The sequence below is a fragment of the Furipterus horrens genome, unplaced genomic scaffold (assembly GCF_987537825.1).
Source record: "Furipterus horrens unplaced genomic scaffold, mFurHor1.1.pri manual_scaffold_11, whole genome shotgun sequence".
NCBI classification, from domain to species: domain Eukaryota; kingdom Metazoa; phylum Chordata; class Mammalia; order Chiroptera; family Furipteridae; genus Furipterus; species Furipterus horrens.
Window position 1 is genome coordinate 67113848 of NW_028327181.1, and position 15811 is coordinate 67129658.

A 15811-nucleotide genomic window follows, 5' to 3' on the forward strand; every position below is an offset into this window, starting at 1 on the left:
TTCCTTTCTGTTTATCTCCTCTGTCTTGCCAGCCTGACTTCCATAGATAGCTTAGTTTGATTACTGGACTTGTATGTAATAGCATGTTTGACCCTCCAAATCTAAAACCACACCCAACCAAAACTTTCAACTTTACCAGCACTATCAGCTTCCTAACTTGAATTATGTGTCATTTGAAGAACAAAATGATATATAATTCTGTGGCTGAAATAAGTTGGTTGATCTCAGATTACTATAATCTGCATAAATAAAATATTGTGTGTATATATCTGTGTGAATATGCATGTATATATATGTGAGATGTGAGAATAAGACAAATATATTCAATTATCTGAGTGAAGGAAACGTGGTAGTTTTTTAATGATCTTGAATTTTATGTTTGTAATTATTTCAATATAAAAATATTTTTAAAAGTCAAAGCTAAATATCAACCACAGGTTGTCAACAGTAAGAAAGTTTTTTCTTCCCTAAGTGATTAATCTTTTAGTCAGAATTTGAGGAAAGGGAACATTTAAAGCCAACCTAATTGGTACCATGTCTTAAAAATTGTTTTTCAGAGAAAAAGAAATGTTTTCTTCTAGCAGATATTAAGAATAAGACTTAGAAAATATTTTTGTATGTATTTGCAACCAAAACCATTTGTCTCTGCATCTGAATTTTAGTGCCCTGACGTAAGAAAACACTCAAAGCATAAATGAATGCGTTGCCTCCCTGCATCCAAAGAAGGATCTTATTAGCAGTGTATACGTGGTTGATGAGGTGTAGGCATCCACGTATTAGATATTTTTTAAAAGCAACCATATTGTCAACAGAGCACAGATCTGACCTGTTTGTTCATCTGTGATGATGAATTTATGTCAGTTTAGTCCCACACTTGGGTCTAGTGCGTGGTACGCGTCTCCTAGCAGGCTGGGCAATAAAAGCTGTAGTCCACACACCCACAAAGGACAAAGATAAATACTAGTCAACAACAATATTCATTCTGTTTATTTCCCATAGAAGCAAACCTACTTGCCCCAGTTTTGGAGAGTGGAAGCCCCTTTCATCTAGATGCAGTATCCTTTTGACATGTCCCTCTGTTTCTTGGAGAACTTTCTTACTTTCTGGCTCAGTACACTTTCAGGCTTATCTTATGCTTTCCCTGCCCCAGTGATGAAATCAGCCATTTCTCCGAAAAGCCTTTTGCACCCTTGGTGTGGGATGTAGAAATCAAGATCTGGGGAATAGGTGTGGTTGTTGCTACTTGTATGTCACTGTTTTTCGACTTTGTCAGCAGAGTTGGGGGGAATGGAGGAAATGCACACACACATACATGTGGATATTTCTATTTCTTTGTCTATTTATAGTAAATATCATGAGTTCATACTGATATCCCTCATTTCAATCCCACACCACGGGGTTTCTTGTAGCCTTCTCCCTTCCGCATTTGTCATTTGTCATTTCTGCAGTAGTGTGAAACCTGGCTCCCATCATCCTCAACATATTTACTTATTTTCTCAGCCCTCTTGTCTGTAATGAATTCCCCCACTCCGTGGGCCACCTCCTCAACCCCTACTCTCCTGGACACCCCGGCCGCACCAGTGGCACCCTTACCCTGGCCCCGCCACACCAACAGACTGAGCCAGCGGGACCCTCGGCCCTGGCTCTGCCAGAGACACTGGCCCTGCTGGCCAAATCCTTGGCGTTTTAAACATAGACGAATTATAAGCAAAAATTTGAGACAAAGTATTTCCTGAAATTATAAAATAAGAATATTAATAGTTTTAGCTATTTAATTACATAGTTTAGGTTCAGTTCTTATTTCACCGAGGACAATGGAACCTATTAAGTGAAGATTTGGAAATACTGGTATTTATAAGTAGGCTTACATTTACTTTTTGAAATGTAATTTTATCAGAAATGTAGCATGTAGAGAAGCAGTTCAGTGCTTAAGTGAACAAGGCTGACCTAGAGGACAGCTACTTTCTGAGAGCAACTAAAGCTTTTCTTAATGGTCTATGAAGTTCAGAATTCATAATCATAGTTGGGGCAACACCTAAACAAAAAAATAAATATTATAGTATTTTTTTAAATTGGCAACCCATCTACTTACATAAATTCCTTTCTCAGTTTGACCTAGCCATAAAAATGATTTAATTTCTGCTTTAGGAACTTAAAAAAAAAAAAAAAAAAAAAAAAAAAACACAGGGAAAATTATTTGTTTTTTCCATTTCCTGGTGTATTTGATCTGTTTTTAGTTTTTGACTCTTTTCTTTGCCACCACATTCTTACTCTCTTAGTTCACTTCCTGATGTCTGGTATCCCTGAGCATAGACAGCACTTAGTTGTTTGCACAAGTGGAGAAGGACTGACTGCATGAAGCCGAGTAGTGGATTATCATGTTTGTCTTTGGAATGTGTTGATTTTTGAAATTGAATATGGGCCCATTTAATACTTTGAGATTTGTTTTTTAATGAATCTCTTAATGGTTCCAGGTCCCTTCTCCCTTAGTAAAAAATTCCCTTGGATCCCACAGCAGTGTACTAGGAATAAGTAATAATAAATAGAAAAAGAAATCTGGCTCACAGTTTCTTAGGAAACTTGATTACAACATAATAGGAATAAGCTGTAAAATACAGCATCTCAGGTATCATGTAGAGATGAAAACCCTCTTCAGAGTGGTCATAGCTGATGTCTTTCACCTTCCACGTCCTCTTTAAATCCCTCCAAATTCAGCTGCCTTCTTTTCACCATAAAAACTTATCCCACAGTGAACAGTCACTGAGCACAGAAGAGTTTAGAGGCTTTGCTCAAGTTAAAAACATCAAAGTTTTATTCAAGGATCCTAGGTTTGCAAATCAGAAACACTACCGGGTGTTCTGAAGAAAAAAGTTGGAAGTTCTTATAGTAAAAAGTACATTTTGGAAAAGAATCAGCCCTACACTCTTAGCCACTGCATCGGTCTGAGATGATCTTCCAGATGACCAGTGGTCTGGATAATGCCATTCAGTGGTCTGTGTGTGGAAACATTCTCTCCCAAGTTCTTAATATGAACATTCTTTCCTAAAATCTTCAGAGTCATCCACAGGATTCACATATGTCATCAGGCATTGATACACTGAGAAGTCCATAAATTGAAGTTTCCAGGCTAAAGTGAGAATAGAATCATTCCGTCATGCCTCAGCCTACTTGGTTTTATTAATTTAGCAGCTTGACTAAAGTGACTCCATTTTGTTTCCTCACCCTTTCCCCAGCAGCCTTTGGTATGTCACTTGTGACTGCCTTCTGACGTTCTTCATTTCCTTGGAGGGGTTGCTGGCATCAGAGGCATGGCAGTGTTACTGGATTGGCACGGTAGAAGTTCTCTACACCAGCAGAAACTCCCAGCACTGGCCTAGGAAGTATCCCAATACAATCTTTCTCCTTCCCCCAAGGCTACTGCCCACAGTCCAAAAGCAAGGCCACCTAAAGGACATGAATTCTACCCTGCTGACAGGGGGAAAAGTTAACCCCTCACTTTACCTAAGACTCAAGGGAGGTTATTTTTTTTTAAAGGAGCTTTACATGAGGAAATGTGGCCTTCCTGGGTGTTACGGACATCTGACAAGGAAAACCAAGGAGAGCCAGCTGACAAAGTTTCTGGCCATTCAGTTGTTCATTCAATAAATACTTTTGCTGCTCAGTTCTATAGTGGCCCAGCAGAAACAACAGCCAAACACATAACTTAGGAGCATCTGGACGCTTTCCAGTTTTCCCTCCTCTTACACAACCCATTCTGTAGTAGACAGATCTCCCTCTCAAGGCCAATGAAAGCTTTGCTTTATAATTCAGATGTCTCCAGGCAGAGATGATAATTAGGTGATTGGTACTATGGTGGGTTTCTTCTTACCTATAACCGCGTGTGTGATGTCCACAAAAGAAGGTTTTGGAAGATTTTCTATTAATATTTAATAACTATAATTAGCAACGTACATGAAAAACATGTGAGGTAGTTCTTGGCATAGTAGGTACACAATAAATATCAGTTCAGTGTGACTTTGTTTATTGGACTTAAAACAGATGTTGTCACAGTAACTGAAATGGAAATAATTCATTCACTTGACTGCGTAACCATTTACTTCTCTTTAGTGTCTCCTGCTGCAACTACAACTCAGCTTGTACCCAAAACTGCCTGTCTGGTTGCCCCAAGACTCAGTAACACCTGAGAAAACCTTGCTTTAAATATATCAAAGGCTTTACGTGTTATGAAAATTGGGATAAGGAACTATAGTTTTCAAAAAGTGATATAGTGCACTGATTAGACTTTCTATCATTTACTAAGTTAGGCGTAGTTGTTTTTTTAAAAAAAAGTGACAGCTGTCACCCAGGGAGCCCTGGGGAGTGGAATACCTAAGCACAGTGTAAGGTAAAGAGGCTTCCTGCCAGTATAAATGGGAGGGGGGGTGGGATAAGAACACTAAATTTATCCTATTGAGTTCAGTCCTCAGACAACTGTGTGATTATTTGTTTTTTGTTTAAAGTGTTTAGTACAGTAGTATAAGTGACTTATAGTATTATTTAAAAAGCATAATTGTTATAAATTCACATAATTGTGCATTTCTATCAAAGGGTTTTCTGACTCTAGGATCCTGCATATTCCTGAGCAGTACTGACTTATAAATAGGCTAAGTCCTTGGTTAAGGCAAAATGCAGTTAACTACTTCCCTAGACATGCCCAGTAGCCAAATGGTTACTGGAATAGGAAATCGTCTTTTAAGTGAAATGGACAGAAAGGAATAAATGTATGAGTTGAGCCCTGTGTTTGAGAAAGTATAGATATTACTTGTTCATCAGAAGAGAAAATACAGTGTCATGTTATTAATGGGAAAATTTCATTCTTACGTTTGAGTCTAACTCTTTGTGCCTGTCAGTATTAGGCACTCGGCATTTCAGCAACCAATAATGCTATTGTGATTGACATTGTAAAATATAAAACATCTTCATTGTGGTTTTTTCGTTACTAGTTTTTAAATGCATATGAATATTTAAAGATCCATCTATTGGCCTGAGGATCTGTCATTTCTAAGAACTCCTACGGTCCCTTAAAGTGGTTTAACTGTGGTCCAGTTCATCAGCCTCTGTATTTCCTCCACTAGAATTTTAGTAAAACCATTCAGTCAGTTAAGGGCTCTAGGATGGCAAACGAAGACCAAGACAATTTGCGTTCCATGTATGGTTTTGGTAAGCTCTAAACCTTGTATAATCTCAAGAAAAGGAGAGCTTTTCTTACAAGATCAAAGCAGAACCATTTCAGGATTCATTTGTTGAAGTTGCAGGTGCTCTAACCTAATGATGGTTCTCTACCCAGTGTGGACTGTCCTGACCCCAGCCGTGTAGACTCATTGCTGAAAGGGACTGGGGGAGCCAGTGCCCAATATCCTTCTCATAATGACTGACTTGAAATTTGAACCCTTTTCAGACACCCCAGCAGACAAAACAACAAAAACAGGAAAGCAGTCTATTTACAGGTGTCAACCCAGCCTGCTGTGTCTGTGGGCATGATTTGCTATGCTGTATTTGACAGATTATTTTCTATATGTTGAGACTTTTCCTGTTTTCATCAACATATATTATGAAACATCGATTCCCTTTTACCAGGTGAATGAGTTGTGGTAATTGTTAAAAGTAGTTTTCATAATCAAGAGATTTATTTAGACAGTGTTTTAAGAGCCAGCCTTTTTAAATTTTTAAATTGCCTGGGAGCCTTCATGGAGGGAGTGTTGTCACTGATTAACTCATTGATGTGATCAAATTTAGCTACTAAAAATTTTTAAAATAGAACCCAGATGTTTGTCCTATCTCTTTAAAATCTTTTTCTTGCTTTTCAATTCCATGTGGTCTCTGCAGCATTTGCCCACCTTGACAGGTAAGGATGTCTGGTTGCCTTCTGTGTGTTCGCTGTCCTCTGTGTTTTTCCCTTTGTGTCCAAGGGATCAGGTTTAATTAAATGACAAGAAAAGGGAAAGACACCTTGCCTTGGATGGCCCTCAGGTAATCCAGACTCAGCACAGCCTGTCTAAGTCACGGCCTCCTCCTAGACATTTGCTTTTCTTCTGCTGTCCGTGTTCTCATCAGTGAATGGCTTCGTGGTCTGCTCCGTGGCTCATGGGAGAAGCCCCGACACCTCCTGCTTTCTCACCTCCCACACCCTATAACCTACCCTGTCTCATCAGTGGAGCTCCATCTCCGAAAGCCTGTCTGCTGCTCCATCTCCACTGCTCTGGCACGAGGCACTCAGTCCTTCCCACCTGCGATCAGAGGAGGCTTGCCAAAAGGCTAATGGGATCGGTGCTTAAAACTCCGCCTTGAAATGAAGTCCAAAACCGCAGCAAGGCCCCTTGCCCATGCTCGCCTTCCCCCTCGCACCCCTGGCTGCCTGTGCTGTAGTGAGGTCACAGTGTCCTGCTCTGGGTCCTCAGGCCCTTGCGCCTGCCCCCACTGTGCTATGCACGTTCTGGCGCCCCTTCCTGGAGCCCCCACTGAGTGTCTGTCCTGCTCGCCCTGCGTTATGGTGGAGACGGCTCTCTGCCGTCCATTCCTCCACCCGTGGCTCCAGCACAGGGCTCGGAAGATGAGCCCTGATAACTGTTTATTGAATGAATGAACAAGTAAACACACGACAAAGTTAAAGATAGCAGCAGGAACACTTAAACTTAATGTGTTTCTACAAGGCATGCCTTACGAATAGAAATGTGTTTTGAGAAAGCAATCATTATCTTAAAATGTATTTATCAAAAATAAATTATTTTCCATTACAAAAATAAATTTTAAAAGAAAGTAAGTTCAGCCCAGCCTCTCCTGACCACACTTGGTGGTTCAGTACCTGCGTGCTGCTCGCATGAGATGTTGCTGTAGGGAAGAAAACCGAGCCCCGAGCTCAGGAAGTCAGTGAAGCCGCTGCCGGCACCCCTCACCAGTTTCTGACACCCATGGAAAGCCCAGACATGGCTGGGGAGGGATCACTGGCTTTAGAGGATCCTTGTGAACTACTAGAAGAGACTTGCCGGACTCATGCCAAGCTGGGTCGTGATTCAGTCCACACACAGCAGCGACCCTTGCTGTGAGGACAGACAGCACAGCACAGATGCGACGTGCAGGGCCCGGGGACCTGGGTGGGGGACAGGCGCTTCCTGCCCCTCGGACAGCTTGCAGGTCGCTCCTAATGAAAGCAGGGCTGTGTGTCACGGCACTCTCAGCACGCCCCAGTGCGTGCCGGATGCTCCAGTGAGTGGGGCGGCTCGTTTCTTAGAACGACCCTGTGAGGTAGATCCTCGTGCAGATGGAGAGAGTGGGGCACAGAAGGTTGTTCACCTGAAACTAATATAATATTGTATGTCAACTGTAACTGAAAAATAGATTTAAAAAAGAAAGTGGGGCACAGAAAGGTTTCAGTAGCTTACATATAATCATAGAGCTAGTTAGTGCTAACTGCAGTCCTTTCAGAAGACACCCTTTTCTGTGCTGCAGAGGGGCCAGGGACACCCGTGTGTGCCCTGGTGGGCTGTGGTGGTGCTTCCCCAGCATTCTCTTCCAAGGGTTCGTGCGTTAATAAAAAGTCAAACTAAAGCAGCCTCTTCCTGGTGCTGCTAAGGCAGAGTAAGCCTAGACGCGCCTAGAGCTGTCTATGTGGAGGTGGTATAATCACATAAACGTTCAGATGTCAAGTAACTCAGTTTTTAGGATGTTGCCTTTGAACCCTCCCACTTCTGAAGCTGGGTTAGGCATTCTTTCTCTAAGCTTCCTTCGCATCCTTTTTCTCTTTGTTACTGTCTTAAATCTTTTCTGAAACTGTGTGATGGGGGTGTGTGTGTGTGTGTGTGTGTGTGTGTGTATAAGAGGAGAGAGGGAGGGAGATATGAGGAAAAGGGAGAGAAAATGGGAGCAAGAGGGGAATAATAAAAAAACATGTAAATTTTAAACCATCTATTATAAGTGATATGAAATTTAAACTACATGGCACTGTCTGTTTATGAAGACCTTTGAGCACAATAACACTGTGCCTTATTCTTCTCTTGGCCTAGTGCCTGGCTCTCACTAGTTACTCAGATGTTTATGAATGCACACAATCAGCAGCTAGCAGCACCAGGATTCAAACCCAGTGCTGCAGGGCTGTGGGATTCTGCAGCACATACTCTTTCTGGCACATAGTCCCTGCCCCTCTCGGGAACGCAGTCTAACAGAGGGGCTAAAGCAGATTGAGTGCCTCACAGGGACACCGTGATTTTGCCAGAAGCAGCAGAAACAAGATGCCTTCCCCCTTGGGAGAGATTCTCATCTGAGAACTGGGGAAGGTGAACTGAACCTTACTGAACGTTGGCAGCAAGCTGAGGAGCATTGCAAAAGTTCGGTGCATCAGTAAAACAGGGGTCAAAGTTCTGTGTACTTGGAAAATAAAACTGCAATATAGGGTGTTCTTTCGAAAGGCACGAGCATTGTTGGTTGAAAACCTGCACCCAGGAAGCAGAAACCCACACATCTCGTAGGTGAAAGAGTAAATTGCTGCAACCTCTTTGGAGAATAATTTGACAGTAACTCATGAGTTTAAATTACACATGTCCTTTGAACCAGCAACTTTAATTCTAGAAATGTATTTTACAGGTGTACATGCACATGGTCACAAAGAAATACATACCATTACATTTATAGTTGCATTGTTATAGTAACAAAATATTGGTTGTAGCCTAAATGTCCATCTAATAAGGATTTGATTATATTATTGTATGTTCACCTATGAAACTGAATACTATGCAGGCATTAAAAAATGAGGCTATTCTCTTACTTACATGAAACTATCTCAAGGTATCTGTTTTAATTAGAGAAAAAGTCATTCATGTAAAAAACCGTATGTATGCATATGCGTGTGGATGAGTAAACTATTTCTATAAGAATTCACAGGAAACTGTTGAGGGACGCTGTGAGAAAAGTGGGAGAAATACTTGCCACTATCTATCATTTATACCTTTTGAATCTGTTAGTGTTGCCTATTCAAAATGAAGAAAAAATTAAATGTACTATATGAGGAAGCTTGGAGATTGGATTTTTATTAATAACTTTTGATTTCAAATGTGCAGAAGCGCTGCAAGAAGACTGCAAGACTCTTCCTCAGAGCACAGCTCGCATTTAGTTGTTGTCTCTGATGTCTTATCATCTGGGATAACATGCAGCCTTCCTCTGTTTCCTTGACCGCGGAATTTTCCAGCTCTTTTGCCACCTGTGCTTTAATTTAGGTGTGTGGTTGTCTCCTCCCGATCGGATTCGGGTTGTGAGTTCCTGGCAGACACCACAGAAGTGACTGTGTGTCCTCTCTGCATCCCCCCTGGAGGCCCTATGCTTCTCAGGTTCTCGGCCCTGGGCTCTGGTGAGCTCTCCTTCAGGGACCCACGCAGAAGATTTCAGGGAATTCTGTGGCACCTGAGCTGGGCGTTGGAATCCCTAAGCTCATCCTTACATTCACCACTTTGCCCAGCAGCATTATTAGGAGCCACCAGTCAGCCTCATTATTTGTTAGTTTTCCAAAATTGTTCTCAAGTGTCACCGACACGGTCTCCCAGCTCTTTGCTGCCAACAAGGGGTGGACGAGGAGTATCCCGTGCAGACATTTCACGTTTCTCTGTGTTGCCAGATCACACCAGGAGCTCTGACTGCTCTCTTTACTACTGGAAATAGAGTCCTTAGTTGTTGTTCTTTTTAAGTAAATGTTTCAGAATTCCTGTACAAAACACTGTTGTCCTCCAAAGGCATTTTTACATTTTCTCCAATGCTACTCATTAAACGAAAAAAGTTTAGGACCACTTTCATTCAGACACCAGTGGAAAACATCTGTCTCATTTAATAAATATTTTTGAACTTCTTAAAATTAAGAAGTTAATTAAGAAATTAAATTTTTAAAATCCATTGCTGCTGAGCTATTTTAACTATTTGCAGAGTTTGAAAGGAGACACCTGAACAGAGCAAATACCCTGCACTGGCGTTCAAGGCGGGGTATCAAGAACAGTTTCCTAAGGGGCTGATGCTTGGGCTTTTGAAGGAGTGAGAACCTGGCAAGCAGATGGGGGAAGAAGAGGCCAGGTGGAGAACGGGTATTGTGTGCTGGGGAACTGTAAATCGCTCACTGCTGTGGCGGTATGAGCGGCATATGAAGAGGCAGGCATGGGAGGTGTGGGTGGGTAATCGGGAGTCAAGTGAAGGGAACCTCAAAGCCAGGACACAGAAGACCTGTGCTCTGCTGTGGAGTCCGTCTACTACTCTTTAGTGTTCCTCATTGAAAGAGGTGTGTTGTGATAATCCTTGCCACCCCAGGACATGCTTTTATGATATTTCTTATCATACTATATGGTTACTATTTCTTTACAGTACTTCCCTATTCTTTTTCTTTCTAATTCCCAGAGTCAGGCCCAGTGTCTGGCACAAAGTAGGTATTGAACAAATATTTGAGCAATACATCATAAAAGTTTATTACAAAAAAAGGTCTGCACACTGAGGTGGAGGTTGTAAAAATTCCTTCTTTGGTTTCTTCTTGTAAGAGATGGTATCGTCCAGTTTGTTTTCACGGATAATTAGAGCCATTTCTCCTGGAGGCAAACCAAGCAGGTGACCTGACCGCATTACCTCAGTGCTGGCTTCGTACCCTGAGGTTTCCCGAAGCAAAGGAAGTCTTGGGTCGGTGTTGCTGTGTATATGGCACCATCTAGCGGCGCTTTTAAGCTAACCAAATTAAAATGTCATCTTTGATAACCAAACGGTTTCAAACAAGCTTCTAACATTTTGTAAATTGCTGAAGCACTGTATTTACTCTGTATTTTTTGAACCTTTGCCACTCTCTCAAAGTTAATTATGCATTTGATAATTCATGTATTTTAATTGTGTCGTAACAACCATGATGCCTAGAACTTGTGGTGAACAAAATAATTCTATTTGAAATAAAATGGCATTTCAGAGAACGTACTTGGTTAGACAGACCTGAAGTCTTAGAACAACATTCTAATCTCCTATGTCATTTGCTGTTCCTCTTAGTCACCAAGTTCCAGACTTAGGAGGTAACTGACTTTCTAATATCCATCTCCTTTTCTCCGCACCACCTCCCAACCCCCTGCCCCCATTTCAACAGTGTTTTTAAAACTAAAGAATATTGTTAATTCTTATCCTTGAAGACAGCTGTGGAGCATGTCATGCAAATTTGAAGGTTAAGCCAGAAAGGCTTGAGTAGTGAACCTTAGCTTTTTATTGCTTTTGTGTGCCTTAGAACGTGAGTTATGTAGACATTTCGCTTGTGACTAACTGCTGGTTGATTGACAGCTGAGGCAGGGAAGCAGGTTATAATCATTAAATGAATTTGTCGTATGTAGGGATTGCTGTGATTTTAAGTAGCAATGTTAATAAAATAAAAGCATTTATTAAAAATATCCTTCCTGCAGAACATAATTGGAAACATAAAATTAATTGCCTTTTTAAAACAGTACTTACACAATGCCAGAGGGAGAGAAGGGTATAATTATCGCCATCTTACAGTTGAAGAAGCCCGAGCGCGTGGAGGTTAAGTAGCTTTCACAAGGTCTCACTGCCGTGAAGTTTGCAACGTGAGCATTCAGAGCCAGATGCAGAGGACTCCAGAGTCAGTGCTCTTAGCTACCGTATAAACTTGCTGTATAGCAATAAGAGGATGCATAGGAAAACCACCGCAGGAAAACATGCACAGAAAACCTTAAAGAGGTTAATAACTCCTATTTAAATATACACTAACTACTTGATGAAAATCTTGATTTTAATTTATTGTTGACATTATCAACATCTGTTTGTTTCCACTCCTACTTACAGCTACAGCCTTCATTCCAGTGTGGAATGAAGGAACTTGAAGGAGTTGTTTGTTTGTTTTGGTTTTTGGCCTTAGGGTTCCAAATGCTTAGTTATTGCTGCCCCAGGGGCCCCACAACAAGAGTGCTTGGGGTCACAGCTGCTGTCCCTGTCGGCATGGCGTCCACCCCGGCATTCCCTTCCCTCGGCTCTCGGAAGTGACCCGTGTGCCTGTGGCTCTCGGCAGGCACAGTGTGATGGTGGCAACCACTTGTCCATTTGGGTGTTGGCCTAGCTCTGGTTCATATATGTTTACATATGTGGGTTATTGTGTAAATAGTGAATATATATGGGCTTTCTAAATTTAAAATTTTTTCTTTGTAAATATAGACACATAATTTTGTGCAATCACAGTCGTATCACATATGCTGGGAATTTTTTTCCCTCTTTTTTTTTCTTTGTTGCTGTGGCTTCCAACTACCCACATGACCTTCCTCCTCCTCACTCTATTGTATGTGTGAAAGGATACATAAAACAGCATGTAGTCTTCCATATTCTCCCATGCTTATGTAACCATTTATAAAATACTTCTATGTACAGTTGTATGTACTAACTCTATATGGGGTGGCCTTTTAGCCTTTTGTCATGAAAAAGGTGGAATCATATTATAAATACTTTTAAAAATACCCCTACCTTACAACCGGCTATCGCATTCCTGGCAGCGTTCCCCACAGAGATGAAAGCACTGATTTGTAAACTTGTATGTCAATATACTGTTAGTCAACATAGCAGGAAGGAAAGGAGTGTTTCAATAAATAATGGTGTATCTACACCATGAAATTTAAAAAGTGAATTGGACTTATGCCAGAAGTGTCTCCTCTGCCATTCTTTCTGCTGTGGGTTTTACTGTTACTTTATTACTTTACTGACATTCTAGTCTTGTTTCAGGAGGGAACAGAAATAAATTTATCTGGACTGTTTTCTATAAAACTGAAAGTCCAGCTAAGTGGATTCAAGACCTGTTTTGACTTCTATTTCTTTTCTTTGTAGAGCTCTTAGGTTGTCTTCAGCTATTTTCCCCACTTCTTAACCTTCTATATTTTGAAATAGGAAATCTCCAGCCTCCCAAAAATTAAGTTCTTATTTCTTTCTTGACTTTTAACCCCTTCTGGCCTTTTCCAGCAGCAGCAGCTCAGCTCAGCCTCAAACATTGTCGCTAAGAATACACTCAGAACCAGTGAAATGTCAATTCAGAAATTGTTCCTATGACGTTTGGATTTTCTGGGAGATAAGAGACTCACAGAAAAGAAATAGCATTTCTGTATAACCCCAGCTACTTCTTCCCTTTCTTTTGCTTCTGTACAGATTTGAAAAGGGGCGCATCTACACGTTCATCGGAGAAGTGGTCGTTTCCGTGAATCCATACAGGTTGCTGAACATTTATGGGAGAGAGACAATTGAGCAGTATAAGGGACGTGAGCTGTACGAGAGGCCGCCTCATCTTTTTGCTGTTGCCGATGCTGCCTACAAGGCCATGAAGAGGCGGTCAAAAGACACTTGTATTATGATATCAGGTATTTAGAGGAGGGGGTCCCCTGTACTTCCAAGTTCAGAGTGTATTGAACTTCTTAGGTACTCAAGGATCCAAATGTTTGATTAGATCTCTTTTGAAGTTAGAAACCTTGAATAATTTTTAGAAGAAAAAATGTGATGAACATAAATTCTAAATTATTTCTATCATCCCTGACGGCCCTCTAGCCTTGGTTCATTTTTATAAGTACATTTTACATTTAGATGGACTTTAGTCACTTTTGTAGACTGAGCTGACATAGACATGCCTTCCTTCCATCTCAAGCCCATAAAAGTACTGGATAGATTGTAACAAAAGTTATTTTATATAATGACAGAATGAAACTGAGAGATGAAATCCTGAGGAACCAAAAATGAAGAATGCACTCAAAGTCAGATTGGTGACTGGGAGCTAAGGTTGAGGGGCGTCCTCGCATGAGGGCTGGTCCAGCTTGTAGACCTGGGGGCACCCAGCCAGGAGGGAGACGGGTCCTGTTTACCGAAGAAAACACTGAACTGTCTCTGTAAAGCTGAGCTTTTCAGGGAAAATGGGGGCAGGAAAAATGTCTGTCCACTGACCCTGGATGGCCTCCCCCAAACTGTGGAGACTTCTTTTGGTGCTAATAACACCTCACATTTTGCATTAGTGGCTTTATACTTTTAAAAACACTTTTATGATTTTTATTCCATGTTGGTTATCAGACAGCTGAAAAATGATAAGTAAAGCAGTTGTGTTTCTGCTTTATAGATAAGAATATTAAGGGTCAGAAAAGTTAAGTCACTAAGTGATAAGAGCTAGAGAATTATAGCCTAGGACTATTATTTTGTGAAAACAAATTATATTAAGCAATATTGCCTGATTGTACAAATAGTAGTCACATGTGCATGTATAGTTATATAATAAATGCATAATTATATTATAGAATTATGTTCATTTAGCAATATATAGTGGGCACCTTTTCATTAGAGTACTATGGAAGTAGTGCGTTCTCTAACAATTGTGTAGTATTCTATTGAATCATAATTTATTTACCTAACCCTCTACTGGTGGGCATATTATTTTCAGATTTTAGCTATGACACATAGTTTGCAGAAAGGCTTTTAAAACCTTTGATGGTTATTATTTTATTAGCATTTTGTTCTTTCCATAGTATAAATTTCTACAGGTAGAGTTTTTGGGTCAGAGACATAAACATTTAAAAATCGAAGCAGATAATTCTAAATTGATCTCCTCTTCTCTAAGTTGTCATACTTTTTTGGTGACACCAAGTGTCTCAAGCTTGCTGCTTGATTTTTTTTTTTTTCCCAAAATCTCTTTAATTTTAATTTTCTGAAAGAAAGATGAAAAGAAATACCCTATAGAAAATAAGTTTATGTTAATTTAGCTATGGCTGCTGTTTGAATCACTAACTTGCTTTTTTCCTACTAGACTTAAGCATCACTGCAAAGTGCTAAGACTTTAGTTAGTCCAAGAAGTTAGTTTATCACATTTTATCTCTTGATATTTTTACTAAGTAAATCTTGATTTGTAATCTATTTGTTATTTTACTTCTACAATAATTTAATTTTTTTCAACATGTTCAGAAGCAATACCACATCAAGACAGGGTGAAATAACTCAAAAACAGCAAACATTGAAACTTAGGGATTTTAAGTAAATAATTAACATCATAAGTTTAAATCGTTCCATTAAAAATTAGCGTACTCTTGGTTTAAGTTGTAATGTTAAGCCTTGTGCAATTTCCCCCAGGGGAAAGCGGAGCTGGTAAAACCGAAGCCAGCAAGTACATCATGCAGTACATCGCGGCCATCACCAACCCCAGCCAGAGGGCTGAGATCGAAAGGTAATGGGGCAAATTCTGATAGCGCTTTACTTTCCATATAGAATTGACCTAAACTCTGATATGTGTCCACCGTTTATTGATGATAAATCACTTTGACTCTCTTACCGCGTGCTGTCTCTACTTTTATTCATATCAGTCTATTTCTATATTTGTTTTTAATAGGAAAAAAGATGACTGTTATGGTAAGCTTTACATAAAGAGAAAACAGAAAATAAAATTATTCTGAAACAGATGAAAGTGTCCCCTTTCTACCTTATAGTTGCTTCTTTAAATGTATGTGGTCCGCAAAGATGTTACAACCCACATGGGTAGGTTTTATGGTGCAAACACTCATAGGTTGCTTGCTCTTTCTGTTTGTCTTTCAAAAACTAGCGTTCTGAGGAGCCCTCGGTTTCCGTGTAAAGGGGCTCTGGGAGGCAGATCCATGCCATCCTTATTACAGCTAGACTCCTGGTAGTGGAAGTGCTAAGCATGATTCATTTTCCAAAAGGGTTTCAGCCACACCAGGCTGCCACTCACAGCAAGATGAGTAGAAAGCTCGTGTGCACTGCCCGGGCCCAGCGTTTAGCACAGTGTCTGGCACACAGTGTT

The 15811-nt window shown here is 40.5% G+C and overlaps 1 protein-coding gene across 1 annotated transcript in view; it reads left to right on the plus strand.

The window, feature by feature from the left end:
• Positions 1-15238, plus strand: part of LOC149998111 (unconventional myosin-Id-like) — an 80883-nt gene extending 65645 nt beyond the window's left edge. The window contains exons 2-3 of the mRNA XM_090292488.1: positions 13174-13382; positions 15127-15238. Coding sequence (XP_090148614.1) covers positions 13174-13382; positions 15127-15224 — 307 coding nt within the window. The 3' untranslated portion in view covers positions 15225-15238. The remainder of the gene's footprint in view (positions 1-13173; positions 13383-15126) is intronic.
• Positions 15239-15811: the final 573 nt, after the last annotated feature.